This window comes from Ahaetulla prasina, chromosome 6 (assembly GCF_028640845.1).
Source record: "Ahaetulla prasina isolate Xishuangbanna chromosome 6, ASM2864084v1, whole genome shotgun sequence".
NCBI classification, from domain to species: Eukaryota; Metazoa; Chordata; class Lepidosauria; order Squamata; family Colubridae; genus Ahaetulla; species Ahaetulla prasina.
Window position 1 is genome coordinate 49761792 of NC_080544.1, and position 23040 is coordinate 49784831.

At 36.4% G+C, this 23040-nt stretch overlaps 1 protein-coding gene across 3 annotated transcripts in view; it reads right to left on the minus strand.

The window, feature by feature from the left end:
- The window catches only part of SLC18A2 (solute carrier family 18 member A2), a 37502-nt gene extending 21225 nt beyond the window's left edge, over nucleotides 1-16277 (minus strand). For 2 of the 3 annotated variants that reach the window (XM_058189209.1, XM_058189211.1), the window contains exons 1-6: nucleotides 16124-16277; nucleotides 13694-13837; nucleotides 8525-8876; nucleotides 3884-3942; nucleotides 2975-3058; nucleotides 1884-1976 (exon numbers count right to left, since the gene is read on the minus strand). In XM_058189209.1, coding sequence (XP_058045192.1) covers nucleotides 1884-1976; nucleotides 2975-3058; nucleotides 3884-3942; nucleotides 8525-8876; nucleotides 13694-13814 — 709 coding nt within the window. In that variant the 5' untranslated portion in view covers nucleotides 13815-13837; nucleotides 16124-16277. The remainder of the gene's footprint in view (nucleotides 1-1883; nucleotides 1977-2974; nucleotides 3059-3883; nucleotides 3943-8524; nucleotides 8877-13693; nucleotides 13838-16123) is intronic. The other variant, XM_058189210.1, reaches the window with a different exon arrangement.
- Nucleotides 16278-23040: the final 6763 nt, after the last annotated feature.

A 23040-nucleotide genomic window follows, 5' to 3' on the forward strand; every position in this document is an offset into this window, starting at 1 on the left:
AGCTTTTTTGTCTGTCACAAGGGCGACATGGCAGCTCCACCCACTTTTATACCCTGTGGGGTGTGGCTCAGTGACTCAGCAATCTCTGAGCCTGCCACACCTCTTCCTCTGCTTAACACGCTTATCTCTTCGTCGCTGCCTTGGATCAATCCAGGATTGATCGTCAGCAGCTGGGACTTGAGGCGTTGCCAGGGAGGAGGAGGGTGCAGGAGAGGGAGGCCTTGTCAGCTCCTCCTCCTGGCCTGCAGCTGGAACTTGGGGCAGTGCCAGCAAGGAGGGTCCTGGCGAGGAAGGCCTTGCTGGCTCCTCTCCCTCACTTACCGAGTCACTGTCCTCCATGGGAACAGGCTCGAGGGCCGGAGTCACAACATTGACTTTTCTTCTATCTGCTTCTCCCCAACACCCAATTTGGTCCATTCCATTCTATTTTTAGATAATTATCCCGCCATTGGATAGTTCTTAATGCATAATTTCTTTTCAACATTCAATTGATTGAAAGGAATAAAAAAAGATCATTCTACTGAATCATTTGGAATATGTAGCTGTTCACAGAAACACTTGCCCACTCCATACATTTTTCAATTATATATCAAATACAGCAGAATATGATAAAAATTCAAATTGTCTAGGCAACTATTGCTTTGCTAATCGTTAAGTATCTAAAGTTATAAAGTGGAAGGGAGGCACAATTATATATTCAGTGTGTTGACAACCCAGAGTCAGTCTGGTGTAATAATTAAGGCCCCAGGCTAGAAACTGGGAGACTGTGAGTTCTAATCCCACCTTAGGCACAAAGTTAGTTAGGCGATTTTGGGCCAGTCACTCCATCTCTGCCTGTGAAAAAGGCAATGGCAAACCATTTCTGAAAATGTTCCAAGAAACAGTGACTTGTCAAGGCACTTGCCAGGAGTCAAAACTTCCTTCACAGTACTCTGTATGGGTTTAAGAGCCGTGGTGGTACAGTGATTGGAATGCGGTATTACAGGGCTAACTCACTGGTCACTCCAGGAGTTCGATTCTGAGGAGCTCAAGGTTGACTCAGCCTTCTTTCCTTCCGAGGTCGGTAAAATGAGGACCCAGATTGTTGGGGGCAATATGCTGACTCTATGAACTGCTTAGTTCTCTATGCAGTTCTATGAGAGCTGCAAAGCACTGTGAAGCAGTATATAAGTCTAAGTGCTATTGCTATTGCTATCTTCTCTCTTTGTGTGTATACAGTATGTACAATTCTTTGACAAGTCAACAAAATAATTCTGAGTCAAATAATTTATTTAATAGTATATTCCTGTGTAGTTTTACTCAGATGTTACTATTTATGTGTTCAACGGCACTGACTGTAACCTAATTGTGAAAAAATTCATAGCCTGAGGGACTAATTACATATGCATTTAGTTGGGAGTAAGAAGGACTGGCTTTAAAGTAACACTGTTGATTGAAAAAGCAGCACATGAAATTTCTAAAATTGCATACAGGTAGTCCTCAACTTACAACAGTTCATTTAGTGACCATTCAAAGGGACAAGAGCACTAAAAAAAGTGAGTTATGATGGCTTTTCACACTTACAACCATTGCAATATCCCCATGGTGACATGATCAAAATTCAGATGCTTGGCAAGTGGTTCATATTTATGACGGTTGCAGTGTCCCAGGGTCATGTGATCACCTTTTGTGACCTTCTGACAAGCAAAGTCAATGGGGAAATCCAGATTCACTTAACAACCATGTTACTAATTTAACAAATGCAATGATTCACTTAACAACTGTGGCAAGAAGAGTTGTAAAATGGGGCAAACCCACTTGACATATGTTTCACTCAGTACTCAATTGTGGTCGTAACTCGAGGACTACCTATATTCAGATCCAGGGAACATTGTCATACTGACCTAATACCCCCAAGGCCAAGCCTCCCAAGGCAATCCCCATTGCATTGCCTCTTTCTTCATCATCGGTGTAGACACTGGCTAGCATACCCATCCCTGCATAAAAAGAAAAGCGAAGTAAAAAATACTAGGCTTGACTTCGGTAGACAGGAAATTACACTAAGATATGAGCAATCATCTGTGAAACATTTATCTTCACACATCCAATAAACTGTCCTTTGGAAAATCTCTTAAGATCAGGGAGGGAGGGGTGAGAAATCTCTCCAACTATGCCCCTTTAAGGCAATGGGGCCATTAGTACAAAGGAAATAGATGCCTTTTTCCCCCCTTTAACTTACTATTTTCTTTGCAACCCTTTACCAGAAAGTGGTATACAGGAAAGGAGAATGGATATAACCTGGAATTCTCAAGAATATGAAGAATTCTAGGAATCTAAAATGACTGCAACGAACTACACGTTCTAAATTACACAGAACATATTAAACCTACTCGATTTGAAATAATAATAATAATTTTTTAATTTGTATACCGCCCTTCTCCCGAAGGACTCAGGGCAGTGAACAGCCAGAATAAAATACAAAAGGAACAATACATACAACACTAAGAACAACCCTTAAAAAACTTATTCAAATGGCCAAATTTAAAATACAATAACACCCTACAAAATTGACAAAAAATTTAAAACCCATAAAATCAGATTAAAATTTTAAAAATCAAGCCATTCCAGCAAGGCGGAATAAATAGGTTTTAAGGCGAAAGGTCCTAAGGTCAGATAATTGTCGAAGTCCAGGAGGAAGTTCGTTCCACAGGGTAGGAGCCCCCACAGAGAAGGCCCTCCCCCTGGGGGCTGCCAATCAACATTGTTTGGTTGACGGCACCCTAAGGAGTCCCTCTCTGTGAGAACGCACTGGTCGTTGTGAAATGATTTAAAATTTTTAAAAGTAGAAGAAAATATTGTAAACGTTCTTAAGAAATTCAAAGTTGTTTATATAAAGATAATAACACTAAAATGGTTTGCAATTTGATCAAATCCTTAGTCAAGAAAAGAATAAACAGCTGTAGCCCTCTGGTTGATGTACATGTTAGAAACCTACCAGCTACAGAAGAACAAGATGAACCAACACCTTGGAGAGCTCTTGCAATTACAAGCAATTTATAGCTTTCTGAAAAGGCAAACACTGGGGGGGAAAGCAGGAGAAAACGTTAAAAAACACAAAGGATTCCACTCTATCTAAATTTAAAAGTTAAAGCCTTTTATATTACCCTATTATTAACATTCATTTAATCTGAATTATCTGCAACTATCATTTCAATCTGCATTATTTTCTCTTATTTCATTTAGAGTTATTATTGCTGAAATGATTAGCCTCCTGGTGACACAACATAAAAGAAAAAAATGTAGGAAGCTTCTCATCAAAACAATATTTCTTCCCATATTTCACAATACCTTCCCATAGCCAAGATATAATTTAACTGGTTTAGGATGGTTTTTTTTTCCCCACCCCTGAAAATGGACAAGCAATTTCCAAGCCTCTGTGGGGAATACACATTGCTATATAATAAATAGAATAATTCAATTGAAGGAGCCACTCTTAATGAATGAGAGACATTCAAGGGCATTCCTCTTTCCATTGGGCTATGGTTGCTTTTCATCTGGCAAGTAAGAAAAGGCAAGATTGAAGTGCCTTATTTTTCTATCCACCATGTCCCTTCTGGTTCAATGGTATGGACTGTATAAGAAAACATTTCAACTCAAAGCATACCCTAAGCAACAGTGGTAAAGGGAATGGTTATGTGAATACTACATTATTATGGCACAGTTAGAATCAATGGAACAAAGTCTCGTCTTCATTGATGTTTTACCCAACAATTTTCTAGTGAAAGCTTCATATATTCTTAGCACCAAAAGATATCCAGATTTGACAATGCAAAAACAGTCTTTTGTTCCCATTTCTCCTTCTCTTCTATAGTACTTGGGGATATAGGAGAAAAACAACACTTACTTATTGTTGAAATAAACATGATGCAGAAACCAGCAAACATGGGGACCTGATAGCCTATCCTGGAAAACAAAATCAATAGCAATTTTTGACTCATTACACATGTTTTTCTATATCTACAACAGAGGTTTCATTTTTTTAGGAAGCTGAAAATAATATTTTATAACAGAGCTAGGCAACTTTTTGAAGGTCAGAGAAGAATTTTGAGGGGGCAAGCATCGGTGAGGAGATATTGCTCAGGTAAAATGAGTGGAACCACAAAAGAATTTCAGATTTTTGCCAGACTACAAGCTTTGTTTCAGCAAGAGTGAAATAAATCCTGGTACTTACCTTAAATTAACTCTGTCTGTAAAACACTACAAATAAATAATTACATTCAAGAAATTGCTTCGGTGAGAAAACACAACATACAGCAGTGCAAACTTTTAATACTGAAACAAAGCTTCATAATACTGTAGCCAATGGTGGGGGTTTCCCCAAAGCCAGCAAGATGATTGACATTTGTAAGAGCATTGTGATGCAAACCCATGACTTCTGCAAAGGCCCAAATGATATCAGAAATCTCTTTACAGATCTCTGCGGATTATAAATCATTTATTTCAAAACTCACAATTAATTTTATTAACTTAGCATACAGAACCACATATCAATAATGTATTAGTACCATTAGAGAAATACAGAAATAGAAGGAGTACAGAGATCTACACACAAATTCTCTGGTGTCCCAAGAGATGTTTCTGCATGAGATGCTAAAACAAGAAAGGCTCTAAGCCATTCTCTGTTAATTCTTCATCAAAACATCAGATTAGCACCAGATGATATAAATACAATTTACTATGATTTTGCAACCAATGAAAATAAAAGAGGAAAATTTACAGAAAGCTTGCGCAACAATGGTTTTTCCACTACAATTGCCCTACCTTTTTCTAATCTGCTTCAATCACATCATTATTGGCTCTGCTAGAAACCATTAAAAAAAGGGGGGGGGAAGGGAATAAGAGAAACCATTCTGGTAATAAATCCTGTCATAATGTTCCCTTTGATTGTATTCAATTTCATATAGATATTACATACTTATGATTATATTTATGCTTATATATCATATAGTTATTTCATGCTTATGCTTATATATACTGTTGTGACAAATAAATAAATAATTAAAAAAAAACCTGTTAAGGAAACTACATAGCCTACAATTATTAAGAATTGTAGTTAAACTAAGGAGGGAACTATGCTTACTTTTATAAAAGCCTGGAAAGCCTTTATGATTTTTATTTTTTTTTTGCTGAAAATGAAAAAACATGAACTAGTGATTTCAGTATTCATTGATTAAAAAGGTTTGTATAAGAGAAGAAGCAAACCATGATATGTAATTTGGAAGGGAGGGGGGAGAGATGCCAATTATTATGTTTATAATTGCTGAAAAGAAAACCAGAAGTGCTTCTTTATATTTCTTTTTCTTTTGTTATCTTTAACTTTTTTTACTCTTTTTTTTACTCTTACTACTTTTTCTTTTATGTTTCTGTAGTTTCTTAAGCTGTTCTAATAAAAACCCTTTTTTAAAAAGGAGTAGAGCTAAAATGAAGGGAATCTCACATTTTTACTAGAAATTCAAATGAACACGCAATTGCATCTAAAATACCTACATAAATTAGACCTAACCATTCCAGGATCTGTATGTTTATATCAGGCTGTTCCATCCATATATTGTGAGCCCATTCAGCATGTGAGCCAGGCTTCCTATATTACTCTAAATAAAAATTATTCCTGCTTTCTAAAAGTAACACAACAGTAATACTTAGCAGATTTTAATATTCAAAGTGCAATGTAAATATTATCCTCCACTTCAGTTATTTCATCTAAAACTATTATTTTATTTATTTTATATTAAATATCAGAAAGGCATAGGTTCAGGATTCAATCTACCATTGCACTTTTGATATTCTAGTATCAGATCAGACCACACTTTTCAGATCAGAATTTGGCTGATAAAATTGCTATTGCTTTTGGTATTATCTTACCATTCTATGCGCTTTGGTTTTATTTCTTGTAGACAGTATGGTGGGATATCATATATAACATATACTATATAAACATAATTAATAAAATAACCACCATAATGCCTTTTTTTAAAAAAAAAAACCTGTGTTACATTACATAAAATAGATCATCTTGTGTGGGGTGTCTTATGGGTAAACACAAATTTGCACTTATTTGTTTGCTGTGCTATGCCTGTCCAATCCAGAGAGATTCTGAATGGCTTCTACTATATTCTTTCAATAAGATTAAAATAACCAAAAACAAAACAAAACACCACAATCCGATAACTAAGAGTAACAAAGAAAATTAGAAAGAAAACTATGGTCTCCAAAGTAACATTCAGACACAACCCAGAATGTGAGCTCTACTTCAGGCCAGAATCATCTTCTGGGGCTTTATAAAACAGTTTTACAGCTTTACCAAAACCTAGTAAATTGGAGATTAGTCTGATGATCTCTAAAAATGCAAGTGCTTCAAAGAAGAGGGACTGTAACTGAGAAAGCTTTTGGCTTGTATAGACAGAATGACCCTTGAAAAGTATGCCTCACTTGATCTGAATGGACAGGTAAAACCATTTGGAGAAGGCAGTGCTGTAGACATTCAACTTGTGAACCACAAGGTCTTTAAAGATAATACATGATAATTCAAGAATTGCACCTGAAAGTAAACTGGCATCCAGTTCAGCTGTCAAACTAGAGGTGTTATGTGGGAAGAATGTAGCAGAAAACTATTTGTTTTCTGTAAAATAAATTACAATAATCCCATGGGAGATGACTAAATCAAGAGTGATTGTACGATTTTTCAGTTCAGAAATATTCATAATTTCCGCAATGGATATAATATAACTGCACAAAAGTCCTCTTGACCATATCTGTAATCTTCTCTTTAAACAGGAACCATGAGTCCAAAATAATTTTGAAATTATGAATCAGTTCTCCACAATGAAGTATAAACCCATCCAGAAGTCAAGATAGCATCCCTGGAATCAGAAGGTTTATGTGCCCATAATCACTGTCTCATGCTATTATAATGTGGCAACTGTTTGCTGTTTTATAGCTGCTTTTCAGTCATGCTTTAATAGGAACATATTTATGTTTATCAATAAGATTATACTAACTTTTTTCCTACAGCTTTATTGTATGTGCTATTGCTGGAAAAGTATAAAATTGTTATGATATGTATTAAAACCATGGTGCCACTCTAATTTGTTTGTTTGTTTGTTGAATTTATTGAATTTATATTGCCGTCCATGATGATTCAAGGCGACTTACAGAATATAATACCATATTTAAAACAATAAAACTAATAAAAAGAAACCAATAATATAGTATATTACTATAGTATAATGCTTCTAATCATAGCCTATCACAGAATAATATGAGCCTGCCTGAATTGTTATCTTTTCAGGAGGAATGGAAATCATATTTGATCAACAAACTGAACAACAAACCCATCATACAGTCTTTTCTGTCTCTGGTTTCATCAGTTTTTACTTGCAGGCATTTATAGTATCAATAGCAATAGCATTTAGATTTATATACTATTCCATATGCTTTACAGCAGGGTATCAAACTCAAAACTCATGGGCCAAATCTTAGATGCTTAGATCTAGCTTGTGGGGCCGCCCTGGAAACAGCGAAGGACTGGCTCGTGGTGTCTCTGCCAGCGAAAATGGAGCTCGGGAGGGCCACACACAACCCTCCCAAGCTCTGTTTTCACTTGTAGAGGGTTGCCAGGAAGCCATCCTAGCCGAAAACAGAGTTCGCAAGCCCGTTTTCTCTGGCAGAGCACTTGGACCATCACATGCGCCCCCAACATGAGTGATGTCAAGCTGGCCACACCGATCCTGGCCATGCCCACTCCAGCCCCCCGAGGTCAAACACAACCCTGATGCAGCCCTCAATGAAATTGAGTTTGACACCCCTGCTTTACAGCATTCTCTGAGTGATTTACAAAGTCAGCATATTGTCCCCAACAATCTGGGTCCTCATTTTACTGACCTCAGAAGGATGGAAGGCTGAGTCAACTTTCAGCCCTGTTGGGGTCGAACTCCTGGCTATGGGCAGAATTGGCTGCAGTACTGCATTCTAACCATGTGCACAACAAGCTCCCTTAGGAGGATGTTCTTTGAAAAGTAACATAAAAATAAATATGTTTATAATAAAAAAAATGTATTTGAAAGCTTGGTCAGAGGGAAGTCCATAATTTTCACTCACCACTCCCATATTATTACTGAAGAGATTGCAACAGTTTTACTAACATGAGCTATTTCATTTCTAGTTCTCATTATCTGATATCTGTATTAGCTAAAAAAAGTTCACTCATTCTACAAGGTTCCAGTCAAAAAGCAGAAAAGGAACAAAATTGAAAATTATTTAAAATAAAATAGACGGTAAATAGAAGGCTGATTTATTTAAGGATGATATAGTCCAGGTTTATTAGCAATTCATTTTAATAATATGTATCAGTGAAAGCAACCACTAAACAAAATAAGAAATAAGACACATAGAAAGTAAAGCAAATATTTCTCTGAAAAATAAATACACAGGTGAATAGAACAAATGGAATATATTTTATTACATAAGGAAAAAAAAGAAAACATACCTGTTTGTCATTGGTCCTATAAAAGGGTTAGTAAGGAATTGGACAGTTGCTTTGGAAGCAAAAAGCAAACCAACTTCTACATTTTCATTCACCAATTCTTTGTCTTTCTTTGGACAGTCTGAGGAAGATGGAGTTGTCTTAGTCATATTGACCACCATTTGCTCTGTCTGAGCATAATAATCTTCTTGCCTTGTTCTTTCAGAATTATTTCCAGTAACTATAGTTGAATTGTCGTAATAAGAAAAGATGCTTTGCAATCTGTTCGAGTTGACAGTCTCTGGTCTAATGGTTTGGACATCCGTTACATTTTTGGGGTGTCTAATGCTATACAAATAACTTGGTATTATTGGCACTGAAAAAGCAAAAAGAGCAATTGTCACATCAGGGCATACTGTATACACATGTCATAATAAACACAACAAAAATAAGCACAAGGCTACACATTTTCTTTCATAAATACATGGATGAAAAAATAGCTAGTTTTCAGAACTTTTCATCATGGAAAAATTACTGTTTGAATTTATCAAAATAACTTTATTTCATCAGAAGAGCTCATAAAAGCAGTTTAAATCTGATCAAATTTTGTACTCTCTGATACATGTGTCCAGGCTTTTCATTTTTCTTCATATTCGATCTTATGTGAACTATTTTATCATTTCAACTTAATTTAACTCATAACATCTTTTAATATTTGCATACTACTTGAAAATTCATTTCATATTTGTAATGTAAACAGCATTATTATTCGTTTATTTATTACTAATAAAGCCCCAAAACAAGCTGCATCATAATCTAGGCTATTTAATTTATAAGTTACTTCTAAAAAATTTGAAAACATAGCTATTCTACCAGTTTGTTTCCATTTATACAAGAATCCTGATGAAGAAAGACAAGCCCATAAGTTTATTCATAAAATGATTGGAATTCAAGTAGTCACTCATTCTTTTCTACATGGAATGAAAAAAAACGTGATAAGACTTATCAATAATCAGTCCAACATCAAAGAATTGAGGAAAAATATATTCAAGTCTTCCTCAATTTCCTCAGAATTCTGCAAAAGTATTCCCCATATGGTTGAAATAGGGAGTTGAATTTAAAAATGCAAAAGCATCTAGAAAATTGATATTGAAAATTATGCATAAGCTGATTTTTGCGTACCCCAGGCATTAATATAACTATGATTCGAATAAAATACTTCCAATCCTTTAAAAGCTAAAGATTAAAATCCTATGCTTGTTACGCCCTTATTCATTTATATGTCCTTTACCCACAGCAGTAGTTTGCAGCGCACAGTATAAACATCAAATAAGCATCCTAATTAGAACAAACACAATAAACATCAAACATAGAAGCAAAAAGGCTACAATGACAAATCAGCCTCTGTAAAGTTCATCCGGAAACAAAATATATAAAAAATAACAATAACCTGGTATGTAAATGAATGCAATATTGATACCAATTAGCTGTCCAGGAAACGCCGCAGAAAAAGGACACATTTCCCTCTTCATAACGGAGTTCAAGGAACTACTATTGTATCTTTTATATTTTTATTATTTCAGTAAAAGAAGTTTCTTCTTTTTTCTTTTTCTTTTTTTTGGCAAAACTGATAAATAAAATATAAATAAGGAAATAAATAACAATGATACTTTTAGTCTTGGCTTTCATAACTGGAACATAATGAAATAATGATCTACAACTGGTTGCATTTGATATTTCTTCAAGAATTTTGAAAGTAAAATTATTCTTGTATTCATTCTATGAAATAATCTACTTGATCTCTGTAGAACAGGAATCAAGAATACTTATTTGGGGTTGGATTTAGACTGTTAACCATTACCCTGAAGAGATTTTAGATTAAGTAGTATTCCACATTAACTTCAGTTAATGTGCACTTCTGTTTTTTATTAATAACTTGCTAATTAGCTTCCTATTTTTGTCATGAACATCCAAGATTCTAAGTAGTCTGGAAAAGATTCAGATCTCATATTCTGAACAGTTGTTGCAATTAATAAAGACAATATTAAGGTAGATAATCTCTCCTTCATACATTCTTTACAAATGTACATAACAGGTCTTTTCCAGGTAAAGAAATTTGATACAGTTTAATAAGTTACACGCAGGTTAATGGTCCTGTGGAAATCCTGTTCAATTTCAAGTCAACGTATTTTAGATGATATAGTAATTATTTTAGGAAATTAAGGAAACAGAAAGAAAATGAGTAAATATGGCAATCTGTATATGGTTGAAATTCCTAATAGTATCCTAATTAGATAAATGTGTGAGAAAGAAAATAAGGACTTTTAAAACAAGGAGGTAGGAAAAACTACCTGGCAAGGAATATTAATGACAAAATTATCAATCATTTAGATGAATCATGTTTTGCAAATGTCTGAATCTAATTACTGTGTAAACAATCCTATTTATTCAGGAAACCTTTCAGTTGAGATAAGTGAATGGCCTTCGGCAAATACGTAACTGAAAAACTAGTGATATGGAAATAATTTACAAAGAGATATTTCCATACTTTAAAAGTAAAAGATAATTTTGACATGAATGTAACATCAACAGATAAAAATGTTAATATGTCAGAGCATAACCAATTTTCTCAGGATATTGTTGCTGTTACAGGCAACCTAGTGGGTAAGAGAGCCATAAATGGCTATTATTTATATAGCTGTTCAAATATCCATGCTTGCTGAGGGCGGGGGGAACTATGCAGAAAAAGGCATATTCCACCAGGAAGAGCAAGTGAGAACACTTGATAAGAAAAATAGGGAAAGAGTGAGGATGCTAAGTTGCAAAACTTAAAATCATTTGGAAAATCTCTTGTCAAGGGAAAATTGTAATTTACTTCTCTATAAGTGCAGGAGAAACAGGAACAAGAAGACTACTTATTCCAATTTATGGATCTCAAATTTAATTTTGCAAACTACATTGCAAAAACAACATCTAGTGAAGATTTACTTACTTGATATCAGAGCAAATTTAAATTGCCATAATAAAGTCCAATTTCAACAAGTGGTTTAAAATATGTTATGAAAATATTGTAATATAGTTTCTGAATAAACACATTTTACAGCTACAAACAATTTCATATGTGAATAGTTTTTCCCCATATGTCTCCTCAGAGTCAGCTTCATTTAAATCAATGGACATATTTCCTGGTACATTGGTACAGGATTGCTAAATTATATTGAACCAAACAATAACAACGCTGAAATAGGCATCTTTTTTATGGAAATGGAGTTGTTTATGCGTATACATAGTTCAACAGACTTCAGAGATAATTGACAATCTACATTTAGGATATTAGTCACCTGAAGAGTCTATTGAACTATAAGCATGTGGGGAATATTAAAATCTGAAAAGCCCCTGATGAATAACACTTATTATTATTTTGGAGTCTGTAGTTGGAATTCTATGTTGTTTTTAATTTTGTCTTGATAATTGCATAGAAAGTCTCATAAAGGAATAGAAATAAAATAGTGAAACTTATGGAAAGATTAAAAAACAAGTACAGAATTCTAAAAGATGGTTGGGTTGGAAAGTCAAACTAGTTAGGGCAAACATAATTATACACTACGAATCCACTCAATTAATTTCAAAGAGAGATTATCAGAAATGACATATAAAAGTTTAAAAGGATGGTTTTATTTTAATGTAAGATGCATTTTCATGAAAAATTAATGCTACAGTATATACAAAATTATAATTTACATTATAGAAATGCATAAGTACTAATACAACTTGACATGTATTTAAATTTCTATATACAAAGCAGATTTCAAAATTATTCAATTGTACTCATTCTGATTTAAATACATATTCGAATTGTCAAATCTGGGGCGTCAAATGGAGTACATTTCTGTGATAAAGGTTTTTGTTGTGTGTTTGCTAATTCTGTGGATGCTTTTTCATCTTCATAATTCTTTTATTGAGAAAATGTCCCCTGTGCAATGATACGTGGGAATGACTTTGAGACTCAGGGCAAAGAAATGCTCCACTGAGAATGTACCAGAAGTGCTTTTTTTCTGAGAGGCAACTGGACTTTCTGGTTTTTCTTTGTAGACATTTTGCTTCGCTAAGAGCTGAAGAATCTTTTTGGATGAGAAGTGAAATGTCATCAAAGAAAAACCAGGAAGTCCAGTTGCCTCTTGAAAAAAGCACTTTTGGGACAACCATGACCTGGATGACTGAGAATCTCCATAGACATGCCCAGAGAATGGGCAGATAACAAAAGACATACTCTACAGCTGCATAATGAGAGGAGAAATAGGCTCAGGAGGGACTGTCCCTTGTTTCTCAGGCTGAAAAGGAAATGATTGGTGATTTGTATTTTCAGACTTGCAAGAATTTGTTAATGTAACCTTGCAGTAAAAGTAGAATTAGCTCCTCTGGTTGTGTTTCCTGTCTGATTTACCTGAAAAATCTGGTACTTGTTTTGTAAGTATTACTGTCTTGCCAATTGCTATATGAGCAATAAACAACAACAGTTCATCACCACTGAATAAAAACAGAAGTTTTGTGTCACCTGAAAACAAATCTTGCTTCAAACTTCTTTTATTGCTTATAGCAATAAAAGAAGATACCAAATTTAAGATTTGCCTACAGTAGATGAGAAGCTAATCCTTTACAGTAGTCCTTTTAGAATAAAATATTTCTTCCTTTGATAAGAACGCAATGTTTAATTATCTGATCAATGTTCATACATACAAGCCATCATGCAAGCTAATTCAATTTCCTGCTGTTTCCATAATGGCTAATTGTTGTGACACAAACGTGCCTACCGTTCCTGTCCTATTGTTTCTTCCCCTATATATATGTGTTTATAGTACCTTGTTTCTCCTCATATATATGTTTATATTATATAATCCTTTATGTTATACTTGTATATATTGTTACGACGAATGAATAAATAAATAAAAATAAATAAATAAACCATAATAAAATGTAATGGTAAAAGAGCCAAAGTCTCTTTCATCAGACATGACATGCCAATGTTTTATCTTTCCTGCCATTTTGTTTTACAAAAGCCACAAAGGAAGGAAATGAATGTAGCAAACACACATACGCACACAGACACATGTATACACACTTCATGCAGGAGTTTAAGGCTACTCGGAAGCAAAGCAGTTACAATATTTATAGTATCAGGAACTTTTTACATACCAACTACAGTCAGCAGCATGTTGTCCAAGAGCAGAGCAATGAAGACAATCAACAAGATTAATTTCCGGGACTGCCGACTCTCCCGGAGCCAATTCAGCACACTAAATTCATGCCAAGCCATGGTTTAGTTCTTCCAAATTATGGCTTATAAAATAAACATAAAAAACAATATTTTAATACAATCTAGAATTTAAACCTCCCCCCTTTCCTGGCACTCTTTTTTTTAAAGAAGAACATTATTCCATAATCTTCCACCACTATGGCTACATCCAGTGGTGGGATTCAGCCAGTTCGCACCACTTCGGTAGAACCGGTTGTTAACTTTCTGAGCAGTTTGGCAAACTGGTTGTTGGAAGAAATCATTAGGGCAGAGAACCAGTTGTTAAATTACTTGAATCCCACCACTGGCTACAACTCTTTCTCTTCATTTTCATGGGTGTCTGTCATTGCTGCTTCTGCTTGACTCTTTCCTTATGTTATCTAGCTAAGAAAGGTTTTTTTTCTTATCAAGAATAAAACCATAAATGATGACTAACACTGTGTCAATATTTCAACGCCAAGTTATTATACAGAAGTCATTAGCCTTTTGTTAGAGCTGGGTACCCACATGTAAGAATAGCCTGTGCAAAATCTAATTAACAGTGGTTTATAGAGAACAAAAATAAAGATAGACTAGTCCAGTTACATATGAAAAGATATAAAGTTGTTCACTGAACCAACAGAAATACTTGATATCTTAAACTAGTTTCATTTACTGCCCATATTTTTGTTAATTAATCTACCTGGCTTCACTCTAGAAAAAGAGCATCAGGCACTTATAACTTTATTTAAAATAATCTACATAAAAAATTAGTTGACATGAAGTAAATATGTTTATTTTCCACAATCTCAAATTGACTTTTGAAGACTGAATTACATTTTAGATAAAATTATTCAGAACACCAGTGCAATATAGACATATGTCCAAAAAATTCCTCCTGATTATAGTTTGTTTTCACCCAATACCCATTTCTAAAAATCTCTAGTTTTAATTTCTCATTGTTTAACATAATGTGGCAATTTTGCCTAAATAACAAACAACAAAGATTAACAATAAATGTAAAAAAGGTTATTACTAATATCTGAGATCTCAGAACCTTGCTTGTTTTGATACTCCAGATGCATGCATCCACCATGGATCCAAAATCCAATTCTACAATTTGGGTTTCATTTCAAGAAAGAGTAAATGGGAAGCTGACTCAAATATTCCTTTTCTTATAGGGAGGTCCCAGGAAGAAACAAGACTAATGGGTTCCTACAAACCCACACACAGAAATAAACCCTAAAACAAATTCACCTTAACCAATATTTATATTCTTCACTAACTGACATACAGCATCATCACAATTATTATTTTTTCAATATCCCTGCAAAGATTCATAAGTTGATTATAAGAGGTGGTACCAGTAACATTGCATGAGTTTTGATCATTATCCCAAATCACAATATAATATAAAATTACATGTATACAAATTGAATTTCATACATAGTTTAAAGACTTCACTATATTTGCATTCCTACTTTTTCACTACCAGTATTAATCAATTGTTAAATTGTTAAAACTGATATATCAAGAATCAGATGAGAAAATGTCTCTTCTGGGTCTGTATTTCAATACTGAAAACAGGTATCAAGGATGAACCCCAATATACATCTCTACATTGTTTCTGCCATTCTTTCCGAACTGTGTCCAAAAGCACATCCACAGTGCTCTGTCTCCAGATTAATCCCTTGTTCCTGGATTGACAGATTTCATTAATTCCAAAATTCAGATATACAGAGGAGGGAGGGAGGGAGGGAGGGGGAGGGGAGGGAGAGAGAGAGAGATTGTAGAAGTGGCACAATTTTTATCACATCAGCTTTGATGAAGTATTGTCCCCTTTATGAGATGCACTGGATAAGACAGGAATGCCATCCCTGGGTACATCTCCAGGTATTCCTCTATGCAGGTGATGAAATCTTATCCACAAAATTTAATCCACTAGTTTGTAAAGTGCCATTAAGATACCTCATCGGTTTGGCTGCAGTCAAAAACCGATAAAGTTTGGGGGAGAGGGGAGAGCCGAAGGGTAGTAACCAAAGTGACTGGGATGCGCGGGGACTTCGGATTTTTTTTTTTTTTTAACGCTTCGTCCGGCTCCGAAAATCCATCTTTGTACCGGTCTCTCCCGCCATTTCGTCCCCGCCCCACTCCTCCAGGGCGCTCCAGCATCGCTCCTCGTCTCATTTCCACCAGTTGCCTCCCCACCCAGCCATCCACCCTCCCGCACTTCGCCACCGTTTCTCTTCCCGCCCCGACCGCTCTTTTGACCCACTGCCTCACTCAGCCCGAGCGTCTCCCGGCGGCGCCTCTCCCGCTCTCGCTCCCGAAGCCAGGTTCCCTTCACTCACCCCACACACTCCCGAATTCCCGCGTCCCTCGTCCGCTCTTTTCCTTCGTCGCGCGCAAAAGCCTCCACGCACCCTGATCAGACGACCAGGCTCCCCAGACGCAGCCCAGAGCTTCGCTTTGCTTCGCACCGCTCGCTTGCTCGCTCGCTGCCGGAGCGCCAACGCCGCGCCAAAGAGCCTCAGAGAAGCTCCGCTTACCAAGCTCCTCCTTGACGTCACGCCAGATCCTTATCTCTCCCTTCACGACTCCCTTCGATGTCGCTGGCTGATGGATGCCAGCCCGGCAACCAAAGCGTTGCCTGGTCCCCCACCCCCACCCCCCAAAAGAAATTATAGGTAGTGCTCCCTGCTTGGGGGCATCTTGTTTCCTCCTCCCCCCTCACTTCTCCTCTCTCAGTCTCAAAAGTAAGCGGGTCCCCCATGCCTGGAAGAAGGAAGGAAGAAGTTGCCCTTGTGGGAAACCGCTGCAGAGCCCGAGGCGCTTTTTTGCAAAGCATCTGGCTTAGAAGCCAGAGAAGAAATAACCAGGGCTCGCAGGGCAGATGGCTTCTCCGCTACGCTCCTCGGGCAGCTGCTGCACGAGCGGTAAATACTAGGAAGACAGTGTGCCCAGAGCTCATTTAAGCCAGCTGGCTTTACTGGCGTCTCCATATTCGGACGCTGCGCATAGGAGGCTGATCTGCTTTGTCTAATGTTAAAAGGACTGAAATGTACTTGAATAAAAAGCATTGCTTGCCTTTAGGGCTTTTTCTTCACTTGCACTTTCCATCAGCACCAGATTGCCCTAGCAATGTTCAAGATGCCCCCTTCGGCCACAGGCACAGGCCTTGTCTTTTTCCTGGCAGAGAATTTAATTAATTTATACCTTTCTCCTTGATCTCCAGGGTAGCCGACACAATATCCTTTTAAAGAAAAACATGTCCTGCTACATCAAGAAAGGAAGGTGAGGTGTTACAAAGTGCAACCAGAAGTGTGTTTTGGCTGAACAAGAAAGTGTGTCCCGGTCACCTTGCCTTAAGCTACTAGTCAGCAAGTTCTGCCATCCATGGAATTGACCAGAAATTGACCCACCATTGGTATGAAAGTACTGGTAGCCAACTTATGAGAAGGCATCTGATTAACAAGGCTAACAAACGAGCTTTGAAGACTTCTGGACAGAGAGCTCTGATGTCATTTTTGGGATTTATTACTCTCCTCGATTAGATGTCACAGTTCCCCATTTTGACTTTTTCATATGTTGTCTAGTAGTTCCTCCTTCAGGTCCTGGAACTTCTTCAGCTTCTCATACTCCTTCTTTCTGATGTTGCTGTCATTGGGCACTGCTACATGTATCACCATTGCTGTCTTGTGTTCTGGATCTGCTACCATGATGTTCAGTTGAATTGTTAGTACCTATCAGTATGTCTGGTTCTGAAAGTCCCACCATACCTTAGTCCTCTTATTCTCCATGACTTTCTGTGGAATCTCCCATCTGGCCTATATATTGCGTGGATGCTCTTGTAAACAAGGCCAGCTATTTGATTGAGTCATTTAGTGTATACTGTCCCTACCTGCATCTTCATCCTGCCACTATGTCTTCGACTGTCTCAGGTCTCTGCATAGCCTGCACCTTGGGTCCTGTCTAATTATCAAAACCATAAATCACAAGTTCATTTTTTTCTGTTGTACACAGTCTGTAAGTGGCTTTCACTCAGCAATAATCATAGATATTGTCTTTTCTCAGAACAAATCAAGTCAGTATAGCCATCTTAACAAGTTTCATCAACTTTATCAACTGGATAATGCCAGTCTTTATAGATAATGCAGTCTGATAATGCAATCATCTTGCTGCAGTTATCATTTACAAAAACAAAGTTTCATGACAGTTTTGCAATTGTTTGTCCGTCAATCCTCCTTCCGAACCCCTTTGTTTAAAACTGTATATTAATCTTTAAAATCTTTTAAGTCAGTGTGTGCAATTGAATCCAAATTTTTCTGTTTTTACATACCAAACATAATTAGTCTTTTCTTGTTCATATTTCCAAAACAAATTTGAAGTGCCCTTATGCAATGCGTTCTAGATAATTTCTCCTGTTCTTGTGCTGAGAGATTTTAATTAGAGAATTTTCATAAGGGAAATCAGTTAGTGCCTCCATAAGTCTTTTATAGAACCATACTTTATCCTCATTTGGGGCATACATTTCCAATACCAAGTCTTAGATCCATGCAGATTAATTTCCCCTCCCCCCTCCCCCCAAAAAAGTCTGCTATGCTTATCAGTCAGTACAAATTTTGGGTTTAGTTGGGGTTTTATATATAAAACATTTCTATTTCTTTTTTTAGTGAAATAAATTCCACACCCAAAATTTTATAAATCAATTTTTGTCCTGTTTTCTAATACATGTTTTTGTCAGCAAATTATATCTTGCTTTAATTTTTTCAAATAATGAAAGTTTTTTCTCTTTTGATGAGCATTTATATTCCACATTAAGCATTTGTAATCCATAATTAAGCCATTCTTTTTTCTAGAAAAATTGATACTTGTGCTTTCTAGGTTCAGTATCATCCCTTTCAGATTCCTGTCATGGCTGCTGAAGCCTTTGTGCAATTTTCTCTTACAGCTCCATTGAATCTTCCCCAATTCTTCTTCAGTTTTTCTAGAAATTCTCTTGCCTTCTGGCAAGAATTCAGTTGAAACTCCTACTTTTTAAAAATAAAAATCACACCTTCCAATCTGTCCCATTGAAATGGAATCTTTTTTTGTTTTAATCTCTCAGTCAAAAAAGAATATTTTCTTCTCTTATGCAAGATTCTAAAAGGAATTTCTTTGCATCTGTATTGTCAATCTTCAGTCTTATATTAAAATGCAGCTGCAAAATTTGTTGCTTTGCCTTCTTTCAACAAAGTGCACCAAAACATCCTTTGGAACATTCTTATTCTTGCAAATCTGGAATTTATTCTATATACTTTATCAATTTCTGCCTCTGTATCCTCCATATCTCAATCCAAATGTTTTAAACATCTTTTTCTGTAATATTTTCACCGGAAACCTCTGAAATTGCTTTAAAAAAATTATTCTCTCCCAATTCCAGACTACAAAAAGAAATAGGTTTACAAACACACATATATCACTCTGTTGCATTTTTTAAACATCCAGACTTGAAAAGGAAGTTGTGAGAATTCAGTGACTACACCTTAGTAGTATTGTCTGTGGACAACCTACATCAATATCTATTTCTCCAATTTTTTTAAAAAAAAGTTCTTCTAATCGGTTCTGAGAACTAGTTGTTTCTAGAATGATCAGAGCAAGGGGAACATTCTTGACATATTGCTCCACTATCTATCCCATACATTTCTCTATTATCAATTTATAGCACCTTCATGACATCATTCAGATATCCCTGAATCTTGCCCTCATAAGCTGTTTTCACACAATGGATGGATGGCTCTGGAACAGTGTTTCTCAACCTCAGCCAATTTAAGGTGCATGGCCTTTAATTCCCAGAATACTTCAGTCAGCACATGCTGATTGGGAAATTCTGGGAATTGAAATCTACACATTTTAAAGTTACTGAGGTTAAGAACTCTTCTGTACAACATATTATAGATCCTGCTGTTCTGATTTGTTCTGATAATGAGTGCCAAAACTTTTGGCAATAAAATAGGAGACTGTTTCACCCATGCAACGTTCACAGTTGTCTAGTGAACCATGAAGCATGGACTCCTCTGCCACTGTTCACCCCTTTCTTAAAGAATCATCTCTGCTATCCCTAAATACAGATTTGCTAACCACATCATGACAAATCTTCTCCTCCATCTATATTTTGCTTCACCTTTTTAACCAGGTAGAAAAATTGAAAGCTTGCTTATTTATTTATTTATTTATTTTATTATTTCAATTTCTATACTGCCCTTCTCCCGAAGGACTCAGGGCGGTTTACAGCCAACTTAGAACAACAAATATAAAAATTAAAAACAAATTTAAAAGATTAATTTAAATAGGCTGAAAATTCTAAAAACTATTAAAAACCCCCATTAAAAAACTATTAGGCCAGTCCTGCACGATGAAATAAAAAAGTCTTCAACTCACGCCGGAAGGCCCGGAGGTCAAGGAGTTGGCGTATCCCTGGGGGTAGCTTGTTCCAGAGGGCTGGAGCCCCCACAGAGAAGGCCCTCCCCCTGGGGATCGCCAGTCAACATTGTCTAGCTGACGGCACCCTGAGGAGACCCTCTCTGTGGGAGCGCACTGGTCGATGGGAGGCCACCGGTAACAGCAGGCGGTCCCGTAAGTAACCCGGTCCTAAGCCATGGAGCGCTTTAAAGGTGATAACCAACACCTTGAATTGCACCAGGAAGGCAACCGGAAGCCAGTGCAGCCTGCGCAGGATAGGTGTTATATGGGAGCTTCGAGCTGCTCCCTCAATCACCCGCGCGGCTGCATTCTGGACCAGTTGAAGCCTCCGGGTACTCTTCAAGGGGAGCCCCATGTAGAGAGCGTTGCAGTAATCCAGGCAGGAAGTGACGAGGGCGTGAGTGACTGTGCATAGGGAATCCCGGTCTAAGAAGGGACGTAACTGGCGTATCAGGCGAACATGATAAAAAGCTCCTCTGGCGACTATTGCTTGCTATTTTACAACATTTGGATTGGTCCTAATAAAACTATTTCTTATATTTTATGAAGAAATAAAAAATATTGTAAATCAATATATAATCTCTTTCTCTCCCTTTCTCCATTTTTTCTGCCATCCTCTTTATACACACATCTTTCAATTTTCCAATAGGAAGCCAAAGCCCTATGTGCTGTGATTGTAAACAGATATTTACTGCAATTTGAATTGGAATCCAATGCAACGGCCGGGGGGGGGGACCTTATTTAGTCAAAGCTACATTAATGTCCTTCTTTAAAACATCAATAACAATATTGCATTATGGTGAAAAGGAATAATTGACACATTAGCAATACTTCAAAGAGAAAAAAATAAGTTGTTAGCCGTAATGCAGTCAGTATTTCAAAGTGAATTCCACATATGTTGTGCATTATTTATTTATTTATTTTTTATTGTTTATATTTATATACCGCCCTATCTCCCAAAGGACTCAGGGCGGTTTACAGGCATTTAAAAAACAAAAAATACAATAAATACAATTCTAAAAACAATTAAAAAACTTATTCAAAAGCCTTAATTAAAAATATAAAAATTAAAATTAAAACCCAAGATAAAAACCACAAACTAAAATCTAACTCAGTCCTGCGCAGTTAAATAGATATGTTTTAAGCTCGCGGCGGAAGGTTGAGGCATTAGGAGAGAAGAAAGAGTTTTCCTTATGACAAGATATATTGTAAACATCTTGCCATGAAAGATTTCCTCTCTAGACTGTAACTGTTTATTTTGTTCCTTCTATGGCCTTTTCCTTAGTGCAGTGCATGGTGATGATGGCTGTTTAGTACTGCTCAAGTTTGAATCATTGGTTTTCCTAGTCTCTCAAGCTCTTTCTGCCTCCAAGGAGCTGACATTCTCACTGCCAGATACAAAAGCCGATATATATTAAAAGGGATCTTGCCAGCACCTTTAGAACAAGTGGCTGAAATTGTTTCTGAGAGTACTTATTTGTGCACAGATATATTATTAATACTCACATGGTGGTAACATCTAAAAGGTCATTGTGCTGGATTTCCACTGTATGTTCAATGGGAACTCAGTTATATTAGTCAGTTTATTTTTCCATGGATGTGATTGCAAAAATTGATGCCCTTGTTAATTTGATTATTGTATGGTTTGCATCATGTTCACAAGTTCACTCGGTGAATGAAAACTGGTTTGAATCTTACGTCTCCTGTGCAAAGCTACATTTTGCACTCAAGAATTTGCAAAGCAGTTGGCGGATTTCTAGTAATTTAGACATAAGTGAATATTTTTATATATGCAAGTCACTGCAATTATTGCCTTGCAATGACTTAGCATGTTTCCAGGATGGATCGATGATATCAGCAAATATTATAGGCCCAGCTGGCAAAAGAAAGCTCAGGTACCGTATTGGTTGGAAATATGCAGGAGAGACCTTCATCCTGCAATGAATAGACAATGGCTAGAATGAAAGTGCAGGCAATCAAATGACATTCCCGTGAAATATTATTGTGATTTTTAAGTTTTGATTAATTGATTAAGATCTAGCTTGTAGCTAACATTGCTACAATAAATAGTATTGTTGTGATCGAAGTCCAAACACATGTTAATTGAAAACACATCATATACCTTTTACACGCTAAGTCGTTAACACTATTTTGCACAGTCATTCCAATGTAGAAAAGTACTCCTGCTCACAGTTGTTCATTCCTTAGTCACCTCCTGAGTAGACTATTGCAATGCACTCTACATGGGGCTGTCCCTGAAAATCCTCCAGAAGGTACAGCTGGTAATGAATCCAATAATGATAGAAGTGATGAACACATCTCAGTGTCCACTGGTTACATTGTGAGTCGCATTGGTGTCTAGTGTACTTCAAGATGCAATTCAAGACACACGTATCATCTATAATCCTTATGATTTATATTGATATATTGATCATCAATTGTGTTGTAAATGTTGTACCTTGATGAACGTATCTTTTCTTTTATGTACACTGAGAGCACATGCACCAAGACAAATTCCTTGTGTGTCCAATCACACTTGGCCAATAAATTCTATTCTATTCTATTCTATTCTATTCTATTCTATAAAGCCGTTCATGTTCTAGGGATCAGGTAATTTGCAGGACCAACTCTTCTCTGATGTTTCATAACATCCTATTAGGTCTAGCAGGAGAGACATGCAAGGAATTCTGTTGCCAGGATAGAAATACAGATAACACATATAAATACGGTGATCTAAATTTTTTTTTAAAAATCAAAATTTCACAGCATGGCATAGAAAGTTCTTTAACAGGAACAGACGTTTCAT